Source organism: Lacerta agilis, chromosome 1 (assembly GCF_009819535.1).
Source record: "Lacerta agilis isolate rLacAgi1 chromosome 1, rLacAgi1.pri, whole genome shotgun sequence".
Classification (NCBI taxonomy): Eukaryota; Metazoa; Chordata; class Lepidosauria; order Squamata; family Lacertidae; genus Lacerta; species Lacerta agilis.
Genome location: NC_046312.1, coordinates 102,062,228 through 102,089,388, shown reverse-complemented (window position 1 = coordinate 102,089,388; position 27,161 = coordinate 102,062,228). Strand labels below are relative to the sequence as shown.

The 27,161-nt window shown below is 40.7% G+C and overlaps 1 protein-coding gene across 2 annotated transcripts in view; it reads right to left on the bottom strand.

Annotated features, from left to right (window-relative positions):
• Positions 1-830: 830 nt before the first annotated feature.
• Positions 831-27,161, bottom strand: part of GALNT13 (polypeptide N-acetylgalactosaminyltransferase 13) — a 143,734-nt gene continuing 117,403 nt past the window's right edge. For both annotated transcript variants that reach the window (XM_033165124.1, XM_033165134.1), the window contains exons 10-12: positions 21,559-21,657; positions 18,932-19,066; positions 831-1,389 (exon numbers count right to left, since the gene is read on the bottom strand). In XM_033165124.1, coding sequence (XP_033021015.1) covers positions 1,249-1,389; positions 18,932-19,066; positions 21,559-21,657 — 375 coding nt within the window. In that variant the 3' untranslated portion in view covers positions 831-1,248. The remainder of the gene's footprint in view (positions 1,390-18,931; positions 19,067-21,558; positions 21,658-27,161) is intronic.

The window sequence follows — 27,161 nt, the reverse complement described above, 5'->3', positions numbered from 1 at the left end:
TAGAGTTATGCCATACAATTACCTCTTTTTAGTTAAAATATTATTATTTATAGTTTAACCACCTCCTGAGCAAACTCGGCTCCCAATGTGGCTACGTAACAGGTCACAAGCTTATTAGATATGTTTTTTAATTAGTCGTGTTTCTATTACGGTTATATATAAAACCATTCAACTAGACTTATTCATAGGTGGAAGCTTTGACGTTTTTAGGTGGGGCTGTATGTATGCTTAATCTGCTGCAATACCAAAAGCAATCTTTCAACATAATAAATATAATCAATATGGAAAAGTGGACAGTTAATGCAACGAAGCTTAACTTGAACTCCAGTAAAGTGCCTAGTATAAACCTGCTCTTGACACTTTCACTCCAACTCAAGATGATCAATTTTTGCTGCCTCTTATAGTTGCACCATTAATGGGAGTTCGTGAGAATTGGCCAGAGGCATTACTATGCTTCACAAAGACTTATGCTTTGCCAAGAGTGTATGCTATCTGTGGACGATATGAATTCAGTTTCATTGTATTACCTTTTTGCTGTGATTTCAATTTTACCCCCCATCTGCCAGCATATAGCCTTCATTTAGTTTTGCCGATATTCCAAAGGCATTTCAAGAACAGCAATGCCACATTCCCCCCCCCCCCCCAGTATTATACATGAAAGACACCCATTATATACAGTAAATTTACTGCTCAGAAATTCTTTCAGCTGAGCTATCTGCTGGTTATGGCCGGCAGCAGATTAAAAACTAATTCTTCCTCTGCTGCCATGAAGGGGCCAGTACAAGCACATCGACTTAATAAATAAAAGATATAATCTCTCACAATACAAGTGGGTTTCATAAGGCATTTAACATGGTCACTTTCAAGCAACGTTACATGACAGAACCAACAGTAAGCCCACTCCCCACAAAACCTTGGAGTTCAGCTCTGTAATGCTTTCCGCGAGTCTGATTTTTCCTCAAGAATACCGCGTCTTGATCATAGCATATGTTTTACGGTATGCAGAGCGCTTGCGTGTTTAGCTGAATGAGTAAAAATTAAAAGATATAAAATTCTGAAGGGAAAAGTGCAAACATGCTTTAAGCAATTAAAAAGCAGATGGGCTTTTCACCGAGCGTTCAAAACCTTTCACTTCACCGGTAACATGGGAAGAGGAAAAGACTTCTGTTCGATCAAACTGTGTGAAGTGCAAGAGTTCTAGAGCCTTGCAAGGCCTGGCGAGGAAACACAGCGAGTCTTTCGCGGCTTTTAGGCACCCAAGGTCATATTCCGGAGCAGCCACTGCTGAGATCGGCTTTCACTGCAGTCTTTCATGGTAGGAACCATTTTGTCGTCTTCAGAGGGTTCATCGAGACACTGGTTGCTGTTGACGTGCCTCAAGGTAAGTCGCTGCAAAAGAAACAATAACAACAACAAAAACCCTGTTAGGTATGCAGGCATTGTAGGCCAAAGCCAGGTTTGTATGCATGCAATGCAGGCCTAGGCCTTAAGGCCCCCTGGAGCTCAGGAGCTTCACCTGTATAGCAAAAGATGGAGAGGATTCTAAAAACCTCCGATGACATTGTTAGTAGCTGTCAGGCAGCCAATCCCGGCTGAGATAGGGCCAGTGTTGTGATTCGCTAGTTGCAGCATTAAAGCAACCTATCAGAGGTGAGGTGTGTGCTTTTACCTGGGCACAGTTAAGGGCATATATATAGAGCCAAATGCCCCTGTTTGTCAGTCTTGTTATTGTTGCTACAATAAACTCCTTTGGGCTGAAATCTGGTCTTGGGTCATGCCCGAACCCACCCATACTTCACAACCCAAGTGAAGAGTGCTGCCATTTAGAGCAGTTCCTGAGTTTCTCCAGAAACTAGAGCGAGCTCGCGATTTGTTCTGTTGCAGCCACAATGCAATACTTCTTTTCCATTCCCCTTTGCCTATGGCAACCTTTGCGCTGACTTGGCAAAGTTAGCTTTTACTTTTCAGGCCTTCTTTTAAAAAATTCTTAAATCTTGTATTATAAGTGTATTATAAATGTTTTGTTGTACAAAGCCGTATGACTGTTATGCATTAACACAATGTATTTAGTAATAGTAGTAGTAGTAGTAATAATAATAATAATAATAATAATAATAATAATAATAATAATAATAATTTTATTTATTTATACCCTGCCCATCTGGCTGGGTTGGCACAGCCATTCTGGGCATCTTCCAACACAGATAAAAACATAAAACGTATCAAACATTAAAAACCTACTGATACAGGGCTGCCTTCATGTATCTTCTAAAAGTTGTATAGTTATATATGTATATGTTATATGCTCATTTAAAAGTTTCAGCATGTTATGTTTAAAAAAAACATACACACTGCTTTGGGGAAGCTCTGAGCAGCTTACATATATGGAACCCTCAAGCAGTAGGCCTACTGAGCTAGATTGACCACTGGTCTGACTTGGTATAAACTAAAGGAACCTCCTATGTTACAGAGCAGAGGATTCTGAATTCTGGTACGACAGAGGAGCAGTGGATGAGCAGCACCTGAGTCTGGATAATGGATCAATTTCCTGAAATACTGAGGGGCTAGTAGGAATGTTCTGCAGCAACGTTTTGAATACTACAGCTTTGGTTCAGATTGTGACAAAACATTTATTCACAAAAACTTTACTGATATGTTGCAAACCAGTTAGCTCAATGGGTTCAGTCCAACTGAGTTGTGCACACAGTAGACTTATTGAAATCAATAGACCTGCTACCCATGTCCATTTCTTTCTTTCTTTCTTTCTTTCTTTCTTTCTTTCTTTCTTTCTTTCTTTCTTATATTTTTATGGAACGTTTTCAACATAAACTACAATAAAAACCAAGCTAATCTAAAAAAGAAAAAGAAAAAAAAATAAGAAAGAGAAATAGATTTAAAAACTCTCTACCTCAATTGTATCATATACTTTATTCATACAGAGAAAAGTAGACCTTCCTGGAAACTTCTGTTTCTTCCCCCAGCCTCTCACCCTGGGAGATCCTTTCTATCCCATCATTTCCATTCATTTCAATGGGTTTACTCAATGTATAGTGAGTAGCATTGGATACCACCCAATTTATTGTGAAACAGTGCCCGATTATCAAGGGATAAGAGAGAGTGCATGCTCTCACTGCAGTACTGGCATGTTAAAAATGTAAATGATATCCAGCTTTGCTAACACAGAATGCATTAGAATATTGGATTAAGAAGATTATTAGATGGTTTCATGACCTTTCCCTTAAAAGATGTGAAAATACTCCTCGAAAAGCCCACCTCATAATCTTTTCTGTCTAGTAATGAACTGCCATTTCGTCACCTGCTTTTCAAAGACTTAAATTGATTCACTAGCTGCCTAATGAAATATTTGTTTTTGTCACAATGTCTCATAGCTATTCTTCTCTTTCTTTGAGGTAATTTTTAAGGGAGCTTTTTGATTGCCAGTACGCCTGTTTTTAGTGTTGTCATCACATAAAATGATCATTTTTTTTTTTAACATGCAGAACCACAAGAAGCAAGATTTTTTTTAAAAAAAACAAACATGAAGGGTTTTTCTTTCTGATCCAAAGCATCAAAATCTTGGTGTTGCGCTATCACTGATATAATCTTTCACGATACATCTGGTTGACCACTGGGAGAACAGGGTGCTGGACTAGGTGTGCCATTGGCTTGATTCAGCAGGCTGTGTATTTATTTACTACATTTCAAGCATACCTGAAGGAGCGTCTTCACCCCCATCATTCAGCCCGGACACTGAGGCCCAGCTCTGAGGGTCTTCTGGTGGTTCCCTCACTACGAGAAGTGAAACTACAGGGAACCAGGCAGAGGGCCTTCTTGGTAGTGGCACCTGCCCTGTGGAATGCCCTCCCATCAGATGTCAAGGAAATAAACAACTATCTGACTTTTAGAAGACACCTGAAGGCAGCCCTGTTTTGGGGAAGTTTTAATGTTTGATGTTTTATGGCGTGAGGGCTGACCATATTTGTTGAGCTTTTTTATGATTGAACTATTTGAGGTTTTTTTTGGATTTGACCCCAAGAAATAAACTGCCACAGGGGCCAGATAAAACCGGCTGCGGGGCCGGATTAGGCCCCCCAAGACGGACTTTGGACATGCCTGATCTGGACCTTGCGAGGTTGGTCTGCTCAATCACTGATAACAGAAAAACAGAATGGTAAACTGTTGGGCTGGTAGCTTTTTATTCAGAGTTAGAAGTTCTTGTTTAGCATCTTCATAGATGGCATTAAGAAAACCAGAACTGCATGCTGCGACACCACTGAAATGTTTATTCATTGCTGATTTCAAAATTAAGTCATTTCCCCGAGAAGGTTTGCAATGATGAGATTGCACAAACATCTAAACTTTTGCAAAACGATTACACATTATTCCATGCTAGATTGACATGCGTTACACATTTCTAAATGTTATGTGCTGTACAATTTCAACTGGGGAAGCATCATCTCCCTTGAGGTTTTGCTCTTACTTTAAACGAACTGTCATGAAATTCCCAAAGAAACATCTACATCTGTTACATTAAATCACCTTAAGGCTGTTTAATATTTTGCAGTTCTGTAAGAACAGGGCCTTTTCCTATCCTTTTAAGAGACATTAAAAACTGCACTGTTAACTTATGCAACTTGTGTGCTGTTCATAGAAAAGATTCAGGATGGCTGAAATAATGTATTTTAGCATTAATTAAACTGGTGATATTGCAAATATACAATCCCAAGGAAACTGATACCGTGCTGTCTCCCACCAGCTGTTCCTTTGTATTTGTTACATAATTTTATGCCAGACAAACATATTGTTGGGCTTTTTGAAACATAATTCTATAAGCACTTACTTCTTTGGTTCCATCATTATGTATGCTATTAGAAAGAGCTTTCTTTGTTTGGCCAGCAACCAATTACCTTGGGAAAATATTACCAACAGTCTGGAATTTACTTCATTTTTCACCATAAAGAGGATTATACTGCAGCAATCTCTAGCTGTTTAAACACTTGTAAAAACAGTGTTTTTTAATAAAATAAAATAAAAAAGTTTTCTTTCTTACTCAAGCATATGCAAGCTTGCGTAAAAGAAAAGAAAAAAACACCCATTCATTTTAGGACAAAGAGTAAATGTTAAGTTAATCCCACTGCTTTACACGTTTGTGTGTGTGTGTGTGTGTGTGTGTGTGTGTGTTCTGTGTGTGTGTGTGCTCAACAGCAACTTTGACAGGTAACATTAGTGATGCAAATGTTTTAAATTCTTAACCTAAAATATTGACAGGAAAACCGACATTTGCTTTAAAAACGCTATCTTAAAATGCTCTGGAAATGTCTAGACTAGAAACAATAATCATGCTAACACACCCGTTAATTTCTAAGCCTATGGGCAGGGTTTGTTCTTTTTAATATAACTTTTGTACAGCACTGTTAAGACTCCATCTGCACTATAAATTTAAAACAGCATCATACCACTTTAAACAGCCAAGAGTTCCATAGCTAAACCACACAGAATTGTAGCTCTGTGAGGGGGAATCAGGGTCTCCTAACAATGCTTTACACCCTTAACGAACTACAACTCCCATGATTCTTGGTGGGGCGGGGAAAGCAAGCCCACATAAAGTGGTATGATACTGCTAGAAAAGTGCAAAAAGGGCTGAGGTGGCTTCGTAAACGGTATTACCATATTGAGAAATACTCAGGGTTTATTTATGACGCTTTTCTGAATACCTACTACCAAGATGCTGGAGGAGATTCTTGAGAGTCCCATGGACTGCAAGAAGATCAAACCTATCCATTCTCAAAGAAATCAGCCCTGAGTGCTCACTAGAAGGACAGATCCTGAAGTTGAGGCTCCAGTACTTTGGCCACCTCATGAGAAGAGAAGACTCCCTAGAAAAGACCCTGATGTTGGGAAAGATGGAGGGCACAAGGAGAAGGGGACGACAGAGGATGAGATGGTTGGACAGTGTTCTCGAAGCTACTAACATGAGTTTGGCCAAACTGCGAGAGGCAGTGAAGGATAGGCGTGCCTGGCGTGCTCTGGTCCATGGGGTCACGAAGAGTCGGACACGACTGAACGACTGAACAACAACAACAACTACCAAGATACATATACATACCTACTATACAAGATAATTACCAAGAATGCAATTATTTATTTAACTGTATTTACTTACAGGGTTTTCTAGGCTGCCTTTCAGCTCCTGCTTCCAGAGTGGCACAAACAGCAATTCCATGAAACCACACATTAAAAAGGACATAAGATACGGTCAAAATAATAGTCAGCTAAAACAGATGGGCTCTTGAGGAGACACAAGAGACTGAACCTGAAGCAGGGTTTCCACCTTTGGAAAGGATTGTATTAGAAAATGTGTTTCTCTGAGATGTCCTGGTCCTAGGTCATTTAGGGCTTTATAGGTTTAGACCAGCATCTTGCAGTATGCTCATATGCACACTGGCGGCCAATGTAGCAATTTCCATATAGGTGTCCTGTGCCTATGCCAACTCACAGTCTTCAGTCATGAGTTGAACTGTGGTATTCTGCACTGATCAGATTTTCTGAACACTTTTCATGGGCAGCCCCACATGAAGCACGAGCTGCCTATGCATGGATGTGAGCAATCAAGTCTTCCAACAGTGGGCACAGAAAACAGCTTGGAACTAGTACATTCTAGGACACAGCTATGGCCTAGAATCCAGAAGCAAGGCTGGGTCCCAAAGAACCCATGAGCTATGAACCTGAACCTTTAAAAAAGACTGCAGTCCTGTCTAGAAATGGCTTTTCTTCTTTGCGTCCACAGAGTCCTGTCCCCCTTGCAGCTCGTGGAATCACTTCACATTTGTTCAGAATGAACCTAGCCCCAAAATAAATTCAGGTAAAAAGAGATTGCTCCAAACACACACACAAACAAAATGAAACCATTCAAAAAGTGCCCTGGAAATAATACCATGGATGGCAGTGAGTTTGGGGCTGCAGGAGAGGATGGATGCCAATTTTTTGAGGGGGGAGAGTGGCATAGTCTGCTACATAATATATGCCCATTTCACGTTAGGACACAAAAAGGGATAGATTACAGAAGAAATAATTATGCGGACCTGAGGAAGGTGGTAAACAGACCAGGAGAATGTGCACTTTGCTGCCAAGTCTGGATGATCCCTCAAAGGCCCAGTTTTACTGCATGGAAGTTCTTATATCTGAGAGGAGCCATTTGTGCCAAGCAACCAAAAAATGAGCATTAATGCAATTGATAAAACTGGCAATAAACCTAAATATCATAGTTGACCCAGTGCTGGGTAGCAGTGCTGATGGTGTACCATACAGGAGTTCTGGTTGTACATCTGCATATCCTGCAATTATTATGTGGGTGTTAAGGGCCTTGGACCTGACGTGCCCTGCTGGCACCAGTGCATCAATGACCTGGCAAAAACAGGACCATGCCACACAGATTTTCCCACCTGATTTGCAGTGCAGAGAATGCCCTTTCTAGGTGTGAAAACAATGATAACACTTCCTTTGCATCACAGTGGCAAAAGCAAGGAATAGGAGTAGCCATCAATACAACTGCTACTATATGTTTAGGGGGAACACAAAAGCCATGCTTTCTAATTCACAAACAGTTTTTGGAACTGGGAAGGATGCACAAAAAGAGAAAAGACATACATCACAAAGGATAATCAAATGTGACTTTTAATGTTGACTGTTTTAAACACACCCAGAGCTAAGCAGCATAAACTAATGCTATTTCTAAGCTGTTGTTTCTACATCTTAACACTACATAAAAATCTAAACGAGGGGAGAAAATGGGAAAATAGCACAAGCAAGCAATCAAGCAAGGAGCTTAGCTTTTTTTTTTGCACCTTTGATACCAACCTCTAGACATTTGCTAAAGAAAATAGTCAGTGGGACTATAAAAAATGTTCCTAAAAACCTCCAGCCGCGTGTAGTTTCTCAGTAGCCACTTTTGAAAAGGGCTGCCATTGCATGTCTCCACTGTGGGGCCACGAGTGCCATCCTCTATTCTGCTTATGGTTAAACATGACTGGGTAATGATATGGAGAAATGTGTGCGTCTGTATGACAAGAAAAATGGTAAACAAACAAAGAGACAGAAATCACACAAAAATGAAAAAGAGAATAAAAACGCTACTGGGCCTTTGGTAAAGGGAAGCTCAACAAACCAGATCAAGTGATGTTCTCAAGTAGATTTAATCTTGAAAAAAGTAACCACCAATTACACGACTTCCTTAAAACTAGACAGATTTAACAAACTCAAGATTTCCAAATCTTAATCCAGAAACAATGGGAGGTAGTCTTCTAATGAGTCCCACGAACACAAGGATTGCCAATTGCACAAGTCCTTCCCAAATCTGTTCCAAGGGCTGGGGGAAGCCCTAGAACAGATTTAGGGACCCACAGGGGGAAGGCATTCTGTTGTGCAAAGAGGAATCCTTGTGTTGAGAGAAGAATTCCCCGAGGGCTCCACTGGATCCTACTCAATGGGTAGGATCGAAAGAGCCATAAAAGGAGTACCACTCATGCAATGGGACTTTTTTGCCCCTACTTCCTGCAGTCCTTTGCCCAAGTTGCTCCTGGGAGTTGGGGGATCTTCTGCAATGACCTGGGATCTGTCCTTGGTGGCAATGGCAGACACTGCAGTGCTTCCCCTCGTGTGAGCAAAAGTGCTCTCCAAATTTCACCCAGAGTGACAGGGAGGAAAGCCTAACATAAAATGCTTCAGAATTGACTCCAGGTGTAAAATAAACCGGGAATGAGGCTTATCAGTCGTACTAGTTATAGGCCATGTGGTCATACCTGCTTTGCTGAGTAAAGTATTTATTGTACAAATGATAGTTTCCTTGATTACCCAGTTTCAAGTGAATTGCCCTTCTTCTTTTTAATAATAAAAAAGCTAGATGAAAATTACGTTCAAAAGTGTCGTATGGAAGCGTCTACGGTTTGGGGGATTGTACTACATGAATCTGCAAGTGGGAATTGTATTTTATTTTTGGTTTGAGGGAAAAGGATGATTGTGCTATTATTCTCTACCCAGAAAGCACTGGGGCCACACTCTATGTTGCATCAAGATACAATGCCCTCCCAGTGCTTTGTGGGAGGAGAATGATGGAGCCAGCTGTTGCAATGAGCTCTCTCTCTCTCTCTCTCTCTCTCTAGCTGTGCAGGTATCAACAATCATACTTTAATGAATTCAGCCTGTGTCTTCCTGCCTACTATGTATAGACTAAACTGGCTAAGTGGAAAATACTAAGCACTAACTCCTCAAACCCAACAACATGAAGAATAGCATTCAAATATGTTAACAGCTATTCTCGAGTGCAACCTTCATTTACTTTTAAAAAACAAAACAAAACAAAACATATATTGATTACTGGTTCCCTGTCTGACAGCTGAAAAGACAATAAACTTAGCATAAACTTTATGTGAGGTTCATTCACTTGGTTGGATTTGGAAAGCTGTTATTGATGCTGACTTCCCTGTTATTTCATCTGCTTCTTTTAATCTGTTTGATGGATGTAGTTTGAAACTCTTTGGTTTTTAATTTATGTTTTGTACCCCACCCGGATATCAATCTGCAAGGAAGGGCAGATTTAAATAAATAAGGCCAGAAATAAATAAACAAAAGTAAGTCACTGCAGCATACATTTGCGTGTGTGATTAAGAGTGTATTCGCATGGAGAACAATAAGAAAATTCAAGAATGAATGTCCTTATAATGTCACTTTGAGTAAGCGGCTGGTGCATCAATTTTTTTGCTTCGGTTTCATTATGAGATGCAAGTTCATGTCCTCTCTCTTCTCTCTTTTTCACTAGTGGAAAGGAAATGTCATCTGAATAAATCAATGGGAAGATGTAATAATCTTGGGTATTTAAATATTTACTATAGACACATATATCCAGCAGATCCAACAGATAATTACAAACAAAGTAAGAACAATTTAGCAGAAGGCTTCAGATCGAAAAGGAGCATAATCAAATAGTCTTGCCTCCAATGAGCTGTGCTGAATTCAAAGGAGCTAAGCTCATCTCAAATTCAAGCACAGAACCTCCCGCACTGTTTGCCTTTCCATTTATCCTGCTAATTTAGAGGAAAACAAGGAACCTCATGAAATTATTAGTCTTTCAGTTTACAGACAAAAAGTGTGTTGTGGAAAGTAAACAGCCTTCAATCTAGATGAGGCTCTGAATTATATGCCAGATCTTCCAAAACCTCTGCTGCTTGGCTACCACAACCTTAAAAAAAACCTGTGCAGCAGAAGCATTATCAGCCATCTAAATAATTTGCACTGTTAAATGAGAAGCTAGTTATCACACTAGCCAATGCCATTAAATAATTGCATGCCTGCCAAGGCTTATTAGACTACCATGGATTATTAGACGAGAGAGAGAGAGAGAGAGAGAGAGAGAGAGAGAGAGAGACTTTCAACAGCTGGTTCCTCAAAGCAACAAGACGTGTGTTAGCACTGCGTTTCTGTAGTGACGATCTATTTATTTGGCTTTAAAATGAAAGCTTGGGTTATAATTTAAACAGTTTCCCTATTTGTCAGATCCAGACATTCATATCCAACGTTCTCATTGCCAAGTTTTCTGCCACATTCCTGGAGATTCTGACCGGTTAAAGAATGCTTACAAGTGTACCCTGCTATCAACATCATGAATGAATGAAGCTAAAGGAGTGCAGTTAGATGATCAATGAATCTCTCAGGGGGACATGACCCGATGCTCTGCTGTAAGTGCTTAGCAGAAGATTTATGATGCAGCACCAAAATCAATGGGAGTATTGTCACTCATTTGCGCAGGTGCAGGGAAAAAACCATAAATGAAGTTTTCCTTAACATGTTTCAAGAACACTCTAATATTTTATAATTTAAAATGAATCAAGTCCTGAAATAATACATAGCATATTTAAGGAAAGGACACTTTGGCCCTTTCTGCTACATATCTTCAGAATATGCTTCCTTCCTCTCCCCCCCCCCCAACTTTATTTGTCTCTAGAAAGCTAAATGTACTACAATGTAATATTTTCAACTACAGGAAATTTAAAGTGAGCCATAATAAAATACAATCTACTGAAAGCCAACTAAACAAGGTCATATGTACCACCACAGCAGTAAAACAAGCAAGGTCCTATTCTAGAATCAATCACGAGGTTTGCCAGTTTTCAACACACTTACCTGAAAGCTGTATTCCCATTTACCTATATACTGACAAAAGCAAATGCAGTTAAACCAGGACTCAGAAAATGTCTTACTGTCAATACTCATCTTTCAACAAACACTTCTTTGAAAATAATACTAGTCCTCAATATAAATTAGATACACCACTCACTTATCTGATTACATTTTCCTGTATAGCCTACCTGCAGACATTTAACATTTCCAGCAACTAAGGGCAGATGATAACTTACTTTTCTTTGAATCTGACACACTGAAAGCCTTTAATACACACAAATAATGTTAAGGCAATTTTTGCTCCTTCACAGGATAAGTGGATTGCAAAAGCAGTTGCCCACCATAGTCGCAATTATCATTATCTGCTACAAAGGGTAACCAATTTTTGTCCATATATAGGCAAACTGCCACAGTAAGTACCATTGCTTCAGATAAAGCACACAAATTCATTTCAGTCCTTTTCATAATTTCAGTGAACATTGGGGGGGGGGGAGAGATAAATTGGAACAATGCCTGATCTCCATGTTTCTGATTTCTATTCATTCATTTGAAGCTCTGAACAGCGCATACTCATATAGCGTCTGTATGCATTATCAGGAATAATGGCTTTTGTTAAGTTCTTGGGTGCTCTGTCTGCTCCAGTTGTACACATATAAGTTCTCTTCAGACATGAATACAATGGGAGGAAGATGGAGTGTCTGTTCCTCTATGTACTATTACTGAGCTGAGCTTTCGTTGTCTCTCTCCCCTGTCTTGTCTGATTATTCAGCAATCATGGGGGCACAAAGATCTTGAGAAGCTAGCTGTCATATCTGGATGAGAGACAAGAGGAGGTGTTGAAGAACTCTCTTCTCCCTCACCTCCATCGCCAGGGACCCTGAGATGGAGTGGAGTGTTGGAGAGCAGAAGTCAGGGCACAGCATCCAGGGAGTGGGATTACCGGTACTAAATATGAGTAGAGTTTGTGAAGGGTGTGGAATCTCATGCTTTGACAGTTTCCCATTTTGCAGAGGGAGATCTCATGAGTAGGCAAACAAAGGAGATGGAAACGTACAGTAGCAGGAGAACTGTCTATGTCAGACTTCCTCAAACTCGACCCTCCAGATGTTTTGGCCTACAACTCCCATGATCCCTAGCTAGCAGGACCAGTGGTCAGGGATGATGGGAATTGTGGTCTTAAAACATCTGGAGGGCTGAGGTTGAGGAAGCCTGTCCTAGAGTGAGCCCATATTTATTTGATTTGTTGACACCTAAATAATAGTTTAGAGCATGGCTGCTTAGGATCAAACTTACATTATAGAGTTCTTAACCCATCAACTATTAGTATTTATTATGAGTCCTCTGTCTTCCATATGATCACAGTTCAGCTTGAAGAATATTTTTTTTCATGCTTCTTCTTTAACCCAAAGCTAAATTTCTATGCAGGTTTGCACTTTCATCAGTTATAAGTTCATAAAAGATGAAAATGGATCGTTTCCCCCCATTTAAAAATCCATAGTCACATTTTCCTCATGGAAGCAACAAGCAACAGAAATACTCTCAGACTTCACATTGGTATAATTAGCAATGCTAAATATATATTACAAATTGCTTCATCAAAGTTTTGACTGTCAGCACAGTGGATTTCTAAAGGGTTTATGATCTTTCATAACACAAGAGAAGTGTGTGCTTTACTGATACAAGAAATGTAAAAGCTCTCCCCTAAAACTTGCATATTCTTCAACTTGGAATAGCTCTAAATTGTCAACAAAGAGTAAAATAAAGCCCCAAACATCCAGATGCAGTAAACAAACTAAAAAGGGTTAAACCTAAACAGAGAAACTTTCTTGCATATTGAAAACTACTAGATCATTGAGAAGGGTGGTAGTATAGTCTAGGGGCCAGCAAACTTACCACGCCTCAGGCCAGTGTCTCCAGTGCCGATCATGCAGTGGGCTGGAGGAGTGTGTGCCCATACGTGTGCGCACACGCTATTTCTGGCGCACTTCCGGGTCGGAGGAGCACCGGAAATAGCTTGTGCACATGTGTGCGGGCCTCCTCCGACGCGGATGTGCACTGGAAATAACGCCTGTGCATGCACACAAGCTATTTCCGGTGCTCCTCCAACCTGGAAGTGGGCAGCCGCACAGCGCAGTGCTGGTAAGAGCTGGCAGGGGGCGCCGTGGGCCGGATAAACAAGTCCCCCAGGCCTTATCCGGCCCGCAGAACTTAGTTTGGGGACCCCTGTTATAGTCTTCTGGTTGACATATACTTTTTTTTAACATGGGGGATCCCCCCCTTTTTAGTCCCATGGAAAGGTTTACCACCTCAGATACTATTTGTGAGAACCTTGAACTTTTTCAACCAATATTCTATTACATGACTGAACGTTAGTTATGTTGGACAAAGTGGAATCAATTAAAAAAAAAATAGCAGGCATTCTCTAAGCCCTCCATTCAACACGAAATTCCTGCTTGTAACTTCTAAGTTTTATACACTAACAGTATGAAATATTTATGGTATTCTTTCACCACTCAGGCCAACGGAACTGCCAAATTTTAGGCAGCTTCCAAAAAGAGTCCTCAATCAGAGGCAATTAAAAAAAATAAAGCACACAGACATAACCTATGTAAACTAAATGCAACTTTTTAATCTGCAAGTTTCACTGCCCTCTCTCCCCATTATGACCTTTCTACGAACTGTATACTGTGTTCCAGATAACACAAGAGAGTGCCTCAAGAGCAAGGCAATTGAAATTGAAATAGGAAAATGAAATGGGTGACATTCTGCTCATTCTGCTTTGCCACTCATTTTCATTCAAAAGCAAAGACAGAAAATTGGGCTCATTCATTTTGTTTTGTATTTGTTTTCAAAACAATTGTACACCCCTATTTCCCCTCTCCTGTCTTTCCACTGTGGAATAATAGCAGCTGGGGACACAGATGATTTAGAATAGGGAAATACCATAGAAGGGTTAAACCCACCCCGTGTTTCAACTCTGATCAAAATTGGCACTCCTCTCAGACCCTTAAAGAGACAGGTAGAATGATGAATCTTCTGTGTCAATGTCTCATTTGACCCTCAGTTACACACAAAATTAGCTGTTGCACTTAAATGAATCAGAATTAAGAGTGCTTAAATTTGGCAGGATTATCCCAGTATTTTAGCTATTTGTCTTGCTCAATAAACAAATAACTATGCAAAATACTAAACAAAAAGGGATCCTACAGCTGTGCTGATGGGGAAATTGGATGAAAGTTTTAAAACCTTATATTTTCATAAGAGTTGAATCAAACATTGCAGGAGCAAGTTCTTTCTGCAATAGAACTTCTCCTTATTCTCCTTTCTCCACGCTTTGCAAATCTGCCCTGGAAGACCATTCAACCCTCTAGAGCAATTTGGAGAATGCACTGCACATGAGTAAGAGAAGAAACACAAGGTCCACTGTGCCTGCAGTTATATTTGCCTATAACTTCTATTTCATTTGTGCACAAACATCATTGGATACAATACATAATTTATGAACACACTACCGTAGGAACAAGAAATTTGCTATTTATTGTATTTTGAAGCACAAATATGCAGATAGGGTTGGGGGAGAAGAGAAAACAAACAAAAACCACAGCTCTCCAAACCTCATATACAGTATAGCAAAAAAATTCAGTGTTCATTTCCAGTCCTTGAAAAGTAAAACTGAAAGCTCTATCTATCTATCTATCTCTCTATCTCTCTATCTATCTGTCTGTATCAATCAATCAATCAATCAATCATCTATCTAAACCTTAAACCCAGGAGAAATATTGCAAAAGTGAAAAAAAATTGATAGCATCTTTACAATCAAGCAGCATACATTTCAGCATGGAGTAGCTGCAAATTTTATTAAAACTATTTTCCGTATGAATGTAAATTAATAACATCATAACAAAACTTACAGATTAAAGTAATGACAATCTGTTTTCTTAAAAGAGTTCCTTAATATAGGAGCTGAGCCATAAAGTATTTCTTTTTTGCTGGCTCCATCTAATGGCCAATACAGATTTTACAAGATGCTTCTACACTTTTTTGGAAGCTATTAAAAACAAAAAAGCCCTCAATCTAAAGCAAAACATGTTTTTGATTATGCACTTTTTTCCTGGAACGTTTCTGAACATAGGATTGTATTCATATTTGATTATGTTTGGGAGTTAAAGGTAAATGTAAAGGGACCCCTGACCATTAGGTCCAGTTGTGTCCGACTCTGGGGTTGCAGCGCTCATCTCGCATTACTGGCTGAGGGAGCCGGCGTACAGCTTCCGGGTCATGTGGCCAGCATGACAAAGCCGCTTCTGGCAAACCAGAGCAGCACACGGAAACGCCGTTTACCTTCCCGCCGGAGCGGTACCTATTTATCTACTTGCACTTTTGATGTGCTTTCGAACTGCTAGGTGGGCAGGAGCTGGGACTGAGCAACGGGTATTCAAACTGCTGACCTTCTGATCGGCAAGCCCTAGGCCCTGTGGTTTAACCCACGGCGCTATTGAAATCAATGCATGAGTTAAGTTTCAGCTGAACCTAACATTAAAATATTATCAAATAAATTTTACAAATGTTGTAAAACTCACAATTTTGCTGACTTTTTAAAAAATCTTACTGGATTCATTACATGAAGTTTCATTCACTAATTGATAATATATCCATGTATTTCTATCTCAACAGAACAATAGTTCTTAACTGAAAAATATTCTTTGTCTATGGGTGACACGTATATCACAGAGATATATTCTGTGGTGTGAATATGTATTTTTCTAATTCACTGAGGAAAAGTTGAATTCGCAGAACAGAATCCAGTTGGTCTTACTAGTGCTGTTGTTCCAGTGGGAGACATCTGTTAACAGAGGAGGAGATGGTACTATTTTTGCTGACTCCCCTTTTCTCCTGGAGCCCATGCCATCCCGTGGCATCATCTGAGGCCCTTTTTCTTGTGCCTCCTCTGTGGGGGGGGGGACACAAGAACAGGCCTTTTCTGCAGTGGTTCTCCACTTGTGGAACCATAACTACAGTAGAAAAAGCTTGTTTTTTGTTTTAAAGAAATTTGTTGAACATTTCAAATATGTCATCAAAATGGAAGCATTTCTGTTGGAATCTGGACAGGAGGACCCCAAAAATGTATTACTGAACTGGAAGTAAAATTAAAAAAAAAAAAACAAATGCAAAAACCAATCCCAACCCATCCAAAGAAGTCACTTGCACCAACACTTCCACATCCCCGCATATGGTCTGTACTGAAAATTCCCCCACAATAACTCACATATTTATTTATTTTCTATCATTTATTCCTTGCTTTTTTCCATTATGGAAAGTGGCGGTATACATGGAATTCCTAGGAGGTCTCCCATTTAAGGTACTGACCAGACCCAGATGTGGTTAGCTTAAGCAAGGTTAATGGCCTTATCATGTGTTTTCAGATGCTGTCTACTGAGGGGAGACTGGGCTGCTCCACACAGATACAGATTTGATTTATCAGCACTTGACTTTAGAACACAAGTTCATTCACCTTGTGCCTTTACATGCTTTAAGAGAGTGAATGATAACACTGGTGGGTTTTTTTTAAATCATATACAGGTGCTGGTTGAATGAAATGTTCCTCTGTGGCTGTGGGAACTTTCATATGAATTCAATCTGCAAATGATCTGTGTCCATACACACAAACGCTACCATCTGATGCCATCATCGTCAAGTCCAAAACACACTTGGGTGAACTAGTCCAGTGAGTACGTTCAATTGCTGAATATTTTCCTAACAAGCTACATTCAAGTATTTGCACATTCGCAGCAAAATAATGACTTGCACTGCTCTGACTAGTTCCACAGCTTTCCAGTACCCATATACTTCTTATAATATGCCTTCTTACAATGATGAAACTCTATCATCATCTTCTCTTTTTGCATCCCAAATATTCTACTGCAGCAGTATTTATGGATGTACAATCATGGATCGAGTCACAGTAATTTACGGTACTGCATATTTTATCGTCCTGTGTATCATTCCCCAAGAATGAAATATTATTGGCATGTTGGGAAGCAGAATACTGCGGAAATTATAAGCTTCAAAAATTACTATATAAATCTATTTTCAAGGTGAACTAGAAAGTGTATCCCTGTTCCCCCCCATTCCTTCTGCACTCAAGCTTGCAGTTCAGCCATTCTCTAGCACCAGCTGCTGAAAACACTTCTATTTGCAATCTCATCATGTGGGTATATGAAAGATATAGCCCAAATGGTGCCTTCAGTCAGTTTAAGAGCTTGTCGTGGAATATAGGAGAAATGTCAGTCTTGTACATAGGAAGCTTTTGGGCCATTTATAGTAAGTCAAAAGCACTGTCTTCCACAGTCCCCAAAGTTATAAGAAGACTATAATAGACCCTGGGGCACTGGTATAATTTATACCTAGTGACTCACAGCCATTAGGAGATGGGAGCACTAAGATCCACTCCTGATGTAGTTTCTGAACAGTTGAGCCTAACAAAGAAAACATTACAATGATAAATTATCTCTCTTTAGGCATTCAAAACAGCTTGTGTAGGCTAGAAATGGGGAGGTGGTAAATCCCACCCCAAGTTCCCTAGTATGTTGTCTTATTTCCTAGCCTTTATGTATTTTGCACCAAGGTCCGAAAGGGGGATTCTAACTACACTCAGTCGATCAGAGTTAGAATGCTCCCTGCAACTGGGAACCCTGGTTGGAATCGCCCTGCAGAGCTTCATGATGAACACATCAGGAGAGGAGGCGGCTGGGATAATGGGTGGGTCTACAGAATGCACTCCAAACAGAGGTGGACCTAAGGTCTCTTGCACCCGTGGCAAGGAGCTGTATCAATGCCCCCTGGACCAGAAACTCAAAAGTTTACTTTTCGTTGTCTTTCACGCTCTGCCAGTGAACAATTCTAATAGTGCACAGATGTGCAGGCTCCTAGCTACTCTGAGCCCTTGGCAGGATCCAACCTAACCAGCCCCTGGTTACAACCCGGACTCCAAACACAATTTGAGCTCTCACATCTATCTATCTATCTATCTATCTATCTATCTATCTATCTATCTATCTATGAAATCCTAAGTGACAGTTTCTGGATCTAGATCTGAAGTTGGAAAAAGGACTGAAAACTTCATGCCAGATGCAACGAAGAAAATGTTCCTGACCAAAGCCACAAACTTAGCTAGTTGAGCATCAGTTCTTCTACCTTCTAACACAGCATTGCCACTTATTTTACTATTTTATGTAGACCTGCAACTGCATAAACATTTCTTGTTGCTTTCTTTGATCACGTGACCTGCACAACTGGCCTACCAAGTCCTACTAATTTTACCATGATGTGTGCACGCACATGTACATATATGCACACACATACCTTGGATTTCGTATGCACATACTCAACCAATATATACCTCCTCACCACACTTACCGGTAACTGTGTTAGATGTACCCTGGAAGTTTTCAAGTTAGTGTGACATTGGGAGTTAAAAGTCAGTGGTGGGGTGGTGGGTGCAGGCAAGGTTTGTTTCCCCCAGATATTCTGAATAAAGTTGAAAGGCTCATAGGGCTGTGGACAAATTACAGGAAACACCAAGCCCAGCCATGGCCAAAAGATTTTTTTGCCAAACTGAAAGCAGCAACACCACTTTAGCTTAAGGGGTTAATTCTAGGACATGTGACAGGTTTTACCTGTTTGTCTGAGACCCTGGCAATAAAAGTTGAACATGATTAGTAACAGTATGTTTGGTTTCCTTCTGTGTTTGAATAAATACCTCAGCATCATACTCCCAAAGTTGGTTTCCTCTCATGTGGTGGCACTTCAACATGATCACAGGACCATTGAGTCTAGACACATCCAAACACAAATCATCTGTACGAATCTCCTTGTCAGCCGTGTATGAAAATACCTGGAAGAGATAGTTACTGGCATTATTTTTTAAAAAGTATGTATTACTAGGGGATTTCCCACCCCACTCTCACCCAATGATAAAACCCTCTCCTTTTCACCCTACACAATTACAAAGTCCCATTTTCATCTTCTTAACGCTGTTTCTGAAGCTACTTCTGCATTCTGTTCTGCACCCTCCTGAGCCCCAGTCAGTATGGCCACTGATTAGGGATTATGGGAGTTGTAGTTCAGCAATATCTGGAGTGCCACAGGTTAGCCTGCCCTGCTTTTGAAGTGTCACTGGTTTCAGGAAACGTGGGCTTTTTAACTGCTAAAATTGTGACTGCTTTGTGCCCCCTTTTTAATATAAAAAACACACATTATAATGTGGAAGTTATAAAATAATAATAATAATAATAATAATAATAATAATAATAATAATAATAATAATAATATCTGTTGCACTGATGGAACATTGGGCTTAGCACTACACTGAATCCTGGTAGCAATATCACCACAACCTTCTGTTCTTTGGGTTTTTTTTGGTTTTTTTTACATTTTCTTTGTTCTTTAGAGAGAAAGGAGGGTGAGGGAAAGATAAGAGAGAAGGGGAAAAATATACGTACAAGGGAGGAAAAGTTATGAATTCCACACTGCCAGTTGGGATTAAAGGTAGTCCCAGGTCAGAAAAACAATGAAGACAAATTAAAGCAACCTATGTGGCAGCTATTTTAATTATTTACAAGACTCCCAATTACTTAGAATTCACCTCCCAATTGATTTAAAGTATTCTAATCAAACCTACAAGAAAAGTGGTTTCTCTTAATTGTTGAAAGCAACCTTTCGCCAATTAATTGTTGAAAGCCTTTGGCAAAGCATGCAAATTGAACTTGATTGCATTACCAATTAAGGAATGCATGCAAATCATACTAAGTTACCAATTAGGGTGTTTTAAAAGGGGGAAAGATTATTAAAAGCAGATTCAAGCATGTTTTACTTCCACGTGTTCTAATATTTAGATACAATGCCCTAGAGGTTTCCGCAAGGCATTTTTACATATGGTTATACCCAAAATACAAATGTGCACCATTACATTGGCAACTAGCAACCGATTTTAGAATGGAAAACACGGTGCTGAATGTTACAATTCTTGCCTCATCTTTTTTTGATTTCTAAGCAAGTTATAAGGTCCAGCAATAAGAGGACCTCTATACCTTTAAACTGTGCTGGATCTACAAATTTTGCTCTACAGGGCAAAAGTCTGCACTGCTGCCCCTCTCCCACTGACTTCCCTGTCCTCTCTCATCTTTGGGGGCCTACCCAGTCAAGGAAGCAACAAATGGCAAAATGAGGTGTTACGTTTGCAATGGTCTGTGTTCACCTGAGCTTGAGTCTGGACTTGGATTCTGAGCCCTGTGTTCTGATTTGATAGATTATATCCAATCACGTAACATGGTCAGGGTTTGGGCCAAGGGCATTGGCTCTTAAGCACTGGGGTACGATTCGCAGCTTGTGGGTTTAGACAGCCAATCATGTTGAGAGTGGGAGTGGCCCAAGCCTTCAGAAATTTTATATATATATGCAGTTGCTTTGCCCCTGTTTGTTGTTCTTGGTGCCTCAATAAAGCCTTTAAGCCGAATCACTGCCTTGGGTCTTGCTTGAAACAGCATATACTTCATGAGGTGTCTTGCTCCAAACGTTTCAAGGCCTTTGCTGCTCCTGGAAAGAAGGAAGGAAGGAAGCCACAGCAGGGAAGCAGTGGTTTCTCCAGGAGGTGCCAATGAGTTTTTCTGCAGCTCACTTGGCTGAACATGCTCAGAGGTGTTCCCTGACTGAGCAAGAGGCTGTGGCTGTACACCTTCCCCTGCCTTTGGGAGGTGGAGTGAAGCTGAAGAGGATGGGCATACAGCCTCTGATACTGGAGGCAGTACATACCAGCACAGCTAGCAACCACTGATAGTCGTGCCTGCCTTTAACAGGTCTAACCACTCCTTTTAAAGCCACCCAGACTGGAAAGTGTGGAAAGAGTAATGTGTGCAACAAACACTGGCTTGAGAAGGTTAAGGGGTGATATGATAGCCATGTTCAAATATATAAAAGGATGTCATATAGAGGAGGGTGAAAGGTTGTTTGCTGCTGCTCCAGAGAAGCGGACACGGCGCAATGGATTCAAACTACAAGAAAGAAGATTCCACCTAAACATTAGGAAGAACTTCCCGACAGTGAGAGCTGTTCGGCAGTGGAATTTGCTACCAAGGAGTGTGGTGGAGTCTCCTTCTTTGGAGGTCTTTAAGCAGAGGCTTGACAGCCATCTGTCAGGAATGCTTTGATGGTGTTTCCTGCTTGGCAGGGGGTTGGACTGGGTGGCCCTTGTGGTCTCTTTCAACTCTATGATTCTATGATTTCAAAATTGTTACAATGTGCTCAGTCTTAAGAACACACACACACACACACACACACACACACACACACACACAATTGTTTTGAAGGTAAAGTGAGCTTCATTTTTACCTGGTTTCCACCCATACCGTGGCAGTTGAATATGCCAACTTTTTCATTTTCCTTGCGTCCCATGTTATCTAAGCACTGGTTCGTCTCAACATTTCTGATCTAGGGGTAAAAACACAACCAAGAAAACCAAAGGGTAAAAATGGCTGAAAGATCACTTAAAATAATTAAAGAAATAATAATCCACATGTCACTGAAAAAAAGAAGAAAATTATTTAAGATTAGGAACAGCATCAGATTGTAGAAACCCAACAGCGCAATACTGAAAAATATTTATATGGAAGTAAGTCCATGCGCTGCTCTGGTTCGCCAGAAGCAGCTTAGTCATGCTAGCCACATGACCCGGAAGCTGTACGCCAGCTCTCTCGGACATGACTGGACCTGATGGACAGGGGTCCCTTACCTTTACCTTTAAGTCCCTCTGAGCTCAATGTGATTTATTCTTTAGTAAGTAAATTCCTTATTGATTAGGACCATAGGCAATTAACAGTGTGGATGTTAGTTGATTAAACAATTAATTTGTTAAATTCATTAAATTATAGTTGCATAAATTTCCAAGTGGGGTAAAAAAGGTAAAAGGTAAAGGACCCTGGACAGTTAAGTCCAGTCAAAGGCGACTATGGGGTGTGGCACTCATCTCACTTTCAGGCTGAGGGAGCCGGTGTTTGTCCACAGACAGCTTTCCAGGTCATGTAGCCAGCATGACTAAACTGCTTCTGGCACAACAGAACACCTTGATGGAAACCAGAGTGCACGGAAACACTGTTTACCTTCCCGCTGCAACAGTACCTAATTATCTACTTGCACTGACATGCTTTCAAACTGCTAGGTTGGCAGGAGCTGGGACAGAGCAAGGGGAACTCACCCAGTCACGGGGATTCGAACTGCCGACCTTCTGACCGGCAAGCCCAAGGGGCTCAGTAGTTTAGACCACAGCATCACCTGCGTCCCCTCAAGTGGGGAGAATGTTATGAAAGAAAGAAAAAGTGACACCTTGTTTTTAGATAAGGCATGAATTTGTTATAACAGATACTGTCTTAGAAAAGGCATCCCTTGTCCTCTCTGAAGATGAGAGAATGCTCTGAAGATGATGCCATCTAGCTACAGTATTTGTAAGTACATTTTTTTTTTAAAAAAAGTTTTTTCAGCATTAAAAGTCAGTGATCCAATTATGTGTGACCCAGGACTGTGTTTTCTGCACAGTGGCTCCCCAGTGACGGAATGTCCTTCCCAGGAAAGCACAACTGGTGCCACAGCCTTTGTTATTTCTGTTTGCCTAGGCCTTTTCTAGATATTAGTGTTGGGTGCTACTGCAAACAAGGAGGCTATGGGTTCTATATCGGTAGAAATTGGCAGTTTTTAATAATTTGCTGCGTTTCATCTGCTCTTTTGATTGCATTGGCATGCTTTTTTAAAATGTGTTTTAATTCCACTGCATCCTGCCCTGCAATCATATAACGAAGGGTGAGATGAAAGCACTCTTAATTAATCAGGAACACCTTTTAAGTTAATTAAAATGTTATGAATTGATTAATTAGTTTTTAATCTAATTAATGAATCTATTAAACATTAAGGAACGTTGCCACATGGAAATCTCTTTTCACCCAGTTGGTGTACATAATGATTGCCACCTCCCAATTCTGAGATCCTCAGAAGATGCCAGTAGCCCAGTTCATATATCAGACAGTGGTATACTCAAACTATGGCTTAATGGGAACAAGCAAAAGGGCTGGTGCACACTGCTAAGGAGTTCCTTCCTTGCCATGGTTGAAACCTGGTCTCATGGTTTATTTTCCTCAAACAAAGCAGCAGAAAGTAAAAAACAAACCATTGTAGCCACTCATTCTTTGCTTTTTCCTTTTGAAGATAAATAAACCACAAGCTGGGTTTGAATGACATGACTAGCTGGATTTAGGACCTTTTGAACAGTGTTCACTAGGATGTGGAAAAATAAAGAGATACATGTGCAAGCCTCCTATTAGCTGATTTCTCTTCTGGCTGTTTCCTTAGAAGCTGTGCCAGCACACATATCATACATGGTCCAAAAGGCTCCTCCAACAGTATTTTCATGTTGATTCTACAGTGGATACCGACAGTAATGCCTCCCCCCCCCTTTCTCCTTATTATTTGCAAAGCTATTGAACCTTTAACAATAATAGGGGAGGGATCTAATTGGAATTCAGAAGGATTGAATGACAGAATTTAAAACTGATTTTATGTAGACAATGTAGCCCTCACTTTTTCTAACCCATTCTATTCACTTAAATCCTGTCAGGAGTTGATTGTTTCTTTTTCTTAGCAGTCCTTTGGTATGATTATGAAGTAAACTAGGGGACATTTGAATTATTGGACTCCAGAGGAAAAATAAGTAGACACTAAATATAGTCAGATTTCCTGTTGGACAGGAATCTACTGTGATAAAGACATACAATACCACTGACCTAATTTATGCCAATTTGCATTCTACTTATAGGATAATTTTGTTTTCATAATCTAAGATCGCTGGACCAGCACTCGCCAAAATAGCAAAAAATGCATTGATGAAGCAGCATTTAACAGAGGGTGGCCCAAGACTGTGATATATTGGTCTTTATTGCTATGCCTGTCAGCTATAGTTAGCATTTCAAGCAGGTTTTATCAGAAGGAAACTGCCAGGAGAGAGAATGAGACCAATCTTACATTAAGTTTTGCTTAGCATATATTTTATGGCGGAGAGGGGGAAAAATATGTTAGATAAACAAAGTAATACTCTAATAATTATCAGTCTTAAGTCTGTCTTAAACATAGATTTTGTGGCTTCAACATCAAGACAGCTATTGTTTTTTACTTCTCACTCCCTGCCTCTGACTTTGCTTCATATAATAACGCATGATGAAGAGTCCTGGAGAACTTGAACACTTGTTCACTATTTTGTGACAAAATATTTGGGGAGAGATCAGCAGCCTGGAGAGAGAGCCCACCACCATCTACCTAAAACAGCTGTTTCCGGTGAGGTCTTTTCCTAAGGCCTGCTTACCTGGTCAGCTTTAGGCTTCCCAGTACCCTAGACCTTTGTGGAGTGAGAATACCATGAAGATGGTCCATCTCAGAAGACTAATAGAGCCAAAACATTTTCCACGACTCTTGGGATTTCCCCGCCACTCAGGCTAGTAATCCTGTTGACCCCCATATGACATCAGAAATGGGGAAATGGTCCAGGCAGTTTTCAAGATTGCTCCTGTGAACATCCTTTTACCTGATCGTGGAGTGAATTTAGCTCCTTTGTTATTTGAGAAACTGACAGCAGTGAAGCAGCATGGTTAACAATTAAGAGCACTGGTGGGGGAAGACTTGTGATTAATCCAATGGGACACAACCTAGAACTCAGTTTAGAGCCTACTCCAAATGAAGGTATAAGAAATGTTACTTTCCATTACAACTGCTCAAAAGTCAGTCAGCTGAGCACCTCGGAGTAGTCACGAGGGCTTAATCATCTTGGCCTTCAGGATGGAGAGGAGGACTGCCCGGTGGCCTGTTGAGACTAATCTGCTAGATAATTTGTGGATAAAGTTGACTGTATCCATTCCAACTTGGATGCTGTAATTTGTGCAGTGTTCGCAGATGTGCCTTTGGCAGCGGCTTATGCAGCTATATAGGATACGTTTCAACTTGTGGAGCCTAAGAACGTGGACATATTTCTTGGAAAGATGAGACCAAAACCTTGCATTTCCTTGCTAATAAGAGGTGATAGGGGAAGACTAGCTGAGTGAGCAGTTGGAGTGGTGGATGCCTTCTTGCAGGTAGCTGTAGCCCCAGTAAGTCTGAAAGAGGTAGTAGTGAAAGTTCCCTTAATCTCATTGTATTGGGGGGGGGGAATCTAGCCAGTCTCTAATATTCTGCAAGGTGCTCAAAGTCAGGGTAGTTCCAGGTTTTTTCCCCTGGATATGAATTATCTAGATCAGGGGAAGCCAATGTGGTTTCCCCCATAAGTTTTTAGGCTACAACTCCCACGGTTTGACAATTAGTTGGTTTGTTGGGGATTAATGGACCTGGAGTCCAACAAGATCTAGAAGGCAACACATTGGCTACCCCTGATCTAGATCTATTTAAATCTGATTTTAAGTGGAAATAGTCTTGCTCAATTTGGTGGGTGATTTACGTCAGGGGAAGTGAATCACTTACTGTTCTGCTAGACCCCCTCAGTGGCTTTTGATAAACAAATTCACAGATACATAAGCAAGGCAAAATAACAAAACAAAACAAAACAAAAACCTGCTGCTCATCCCATTCCCTCTCCCATGGTTTTACTTTTATCTCAAACAACCAATCAGCATTCCCTGTCTACCAAGGATGCTCAGTCCTCATTACGACAGAAAGTCGTAATAAAGCTTAAAATTTTCATTTTTATTTTCATATGGAGTAAGTAAAGAAAATAAAGCAAATAAAAAAGAAGGGAAAGGGAAAAATAAATAAATGCTGATGTGAACAACAGAAGTCTCCGGTTTTTAATAACAGACATTATACATCGTGTACCCACTAATTTTAAGCTTTGCAAAATAAGGAATGTCATTATTTTCTTCACTCCTGTTCTTTGTCTTACAAGGGAGCCAAGGGTTCTGTTCACTGCATGAAACAGATCCAAATAACCGTTGGCTTTTATAAAGTAGGTAGAGCATGAGACTCTCATCTCAGGGTCATGAGCTTGAGCCCCATGTTGGACAAAAGATTCCTGCATTGCAAGGGGTTGGACTAGATGACCCTCGTGGTCCCTTCCGACTCTATGATTCTATGAATATAATCCTCAGAGGGTGAGCAGACGTGCTTCTCTTTTCCAGGAGGCCTTTGGTGCAGTGAGTTTGCTTGTTTGTTCTGCATGACAAACAGACTAAATCAATGAAGGCTGCAACCCTAAACACACTTGCTTAGGCTTACTTCTAAATAGACATGCTTAGCACATTGCATATTTCTGCATAACTGTTATACAGTGGTACCTCAGGTTAAGAACTTAATTCGTTCTGGAGGTCCGTTCTTAACCTAAAACTGTTCTTTACCTGAGGTACCACTTTAGCTAATGGGGCCTCCCGCACAATTTCTGTTCTCATCCTGAGGTAAAGTTCTTAACCCGAGGGACTACTTCCGGGTTAGCGGAGTCTGTAACCCGAAGCGTTTGTAACCCGAAGCGTTTGTAACCCAAACTGGGGCGTAGCAAGGGGGGCGTAGGGGGCGGTCTGCCCCGGGTACCGCCCAGGGGAGTGACACTCGGGGCGGGGCCCTGCCCCAGCGATCGGCACCTCCAAAACCTCACTCGGCCGGTTTTTTAAAGGAAAAGGAAAGGAAAGCGCCTGCTTTGCTTCCCCTTTTCCCTTTTCAGGGCTTTTTTCGGCGCTGGGCTCCCTGGGCTCCTCCTCGCTGGCCCACGCCTCGCATCCATGCCGCATCCAACATGTGTTGTGCCCCACGCCTCCAAACCGCTGCCCCGGGCAGAGAAGAGGCTTCCTCCGCCACTGAACCCGAGGTACAACTGTATCCTCTATTGCTGCTGTATTTTAAGTTTATACTTGGCTTTATCATCAAACTTGTTTCTCTCCACTTTCTTAAAAAAAAAAATCCTGCTGATGGAGAATGTT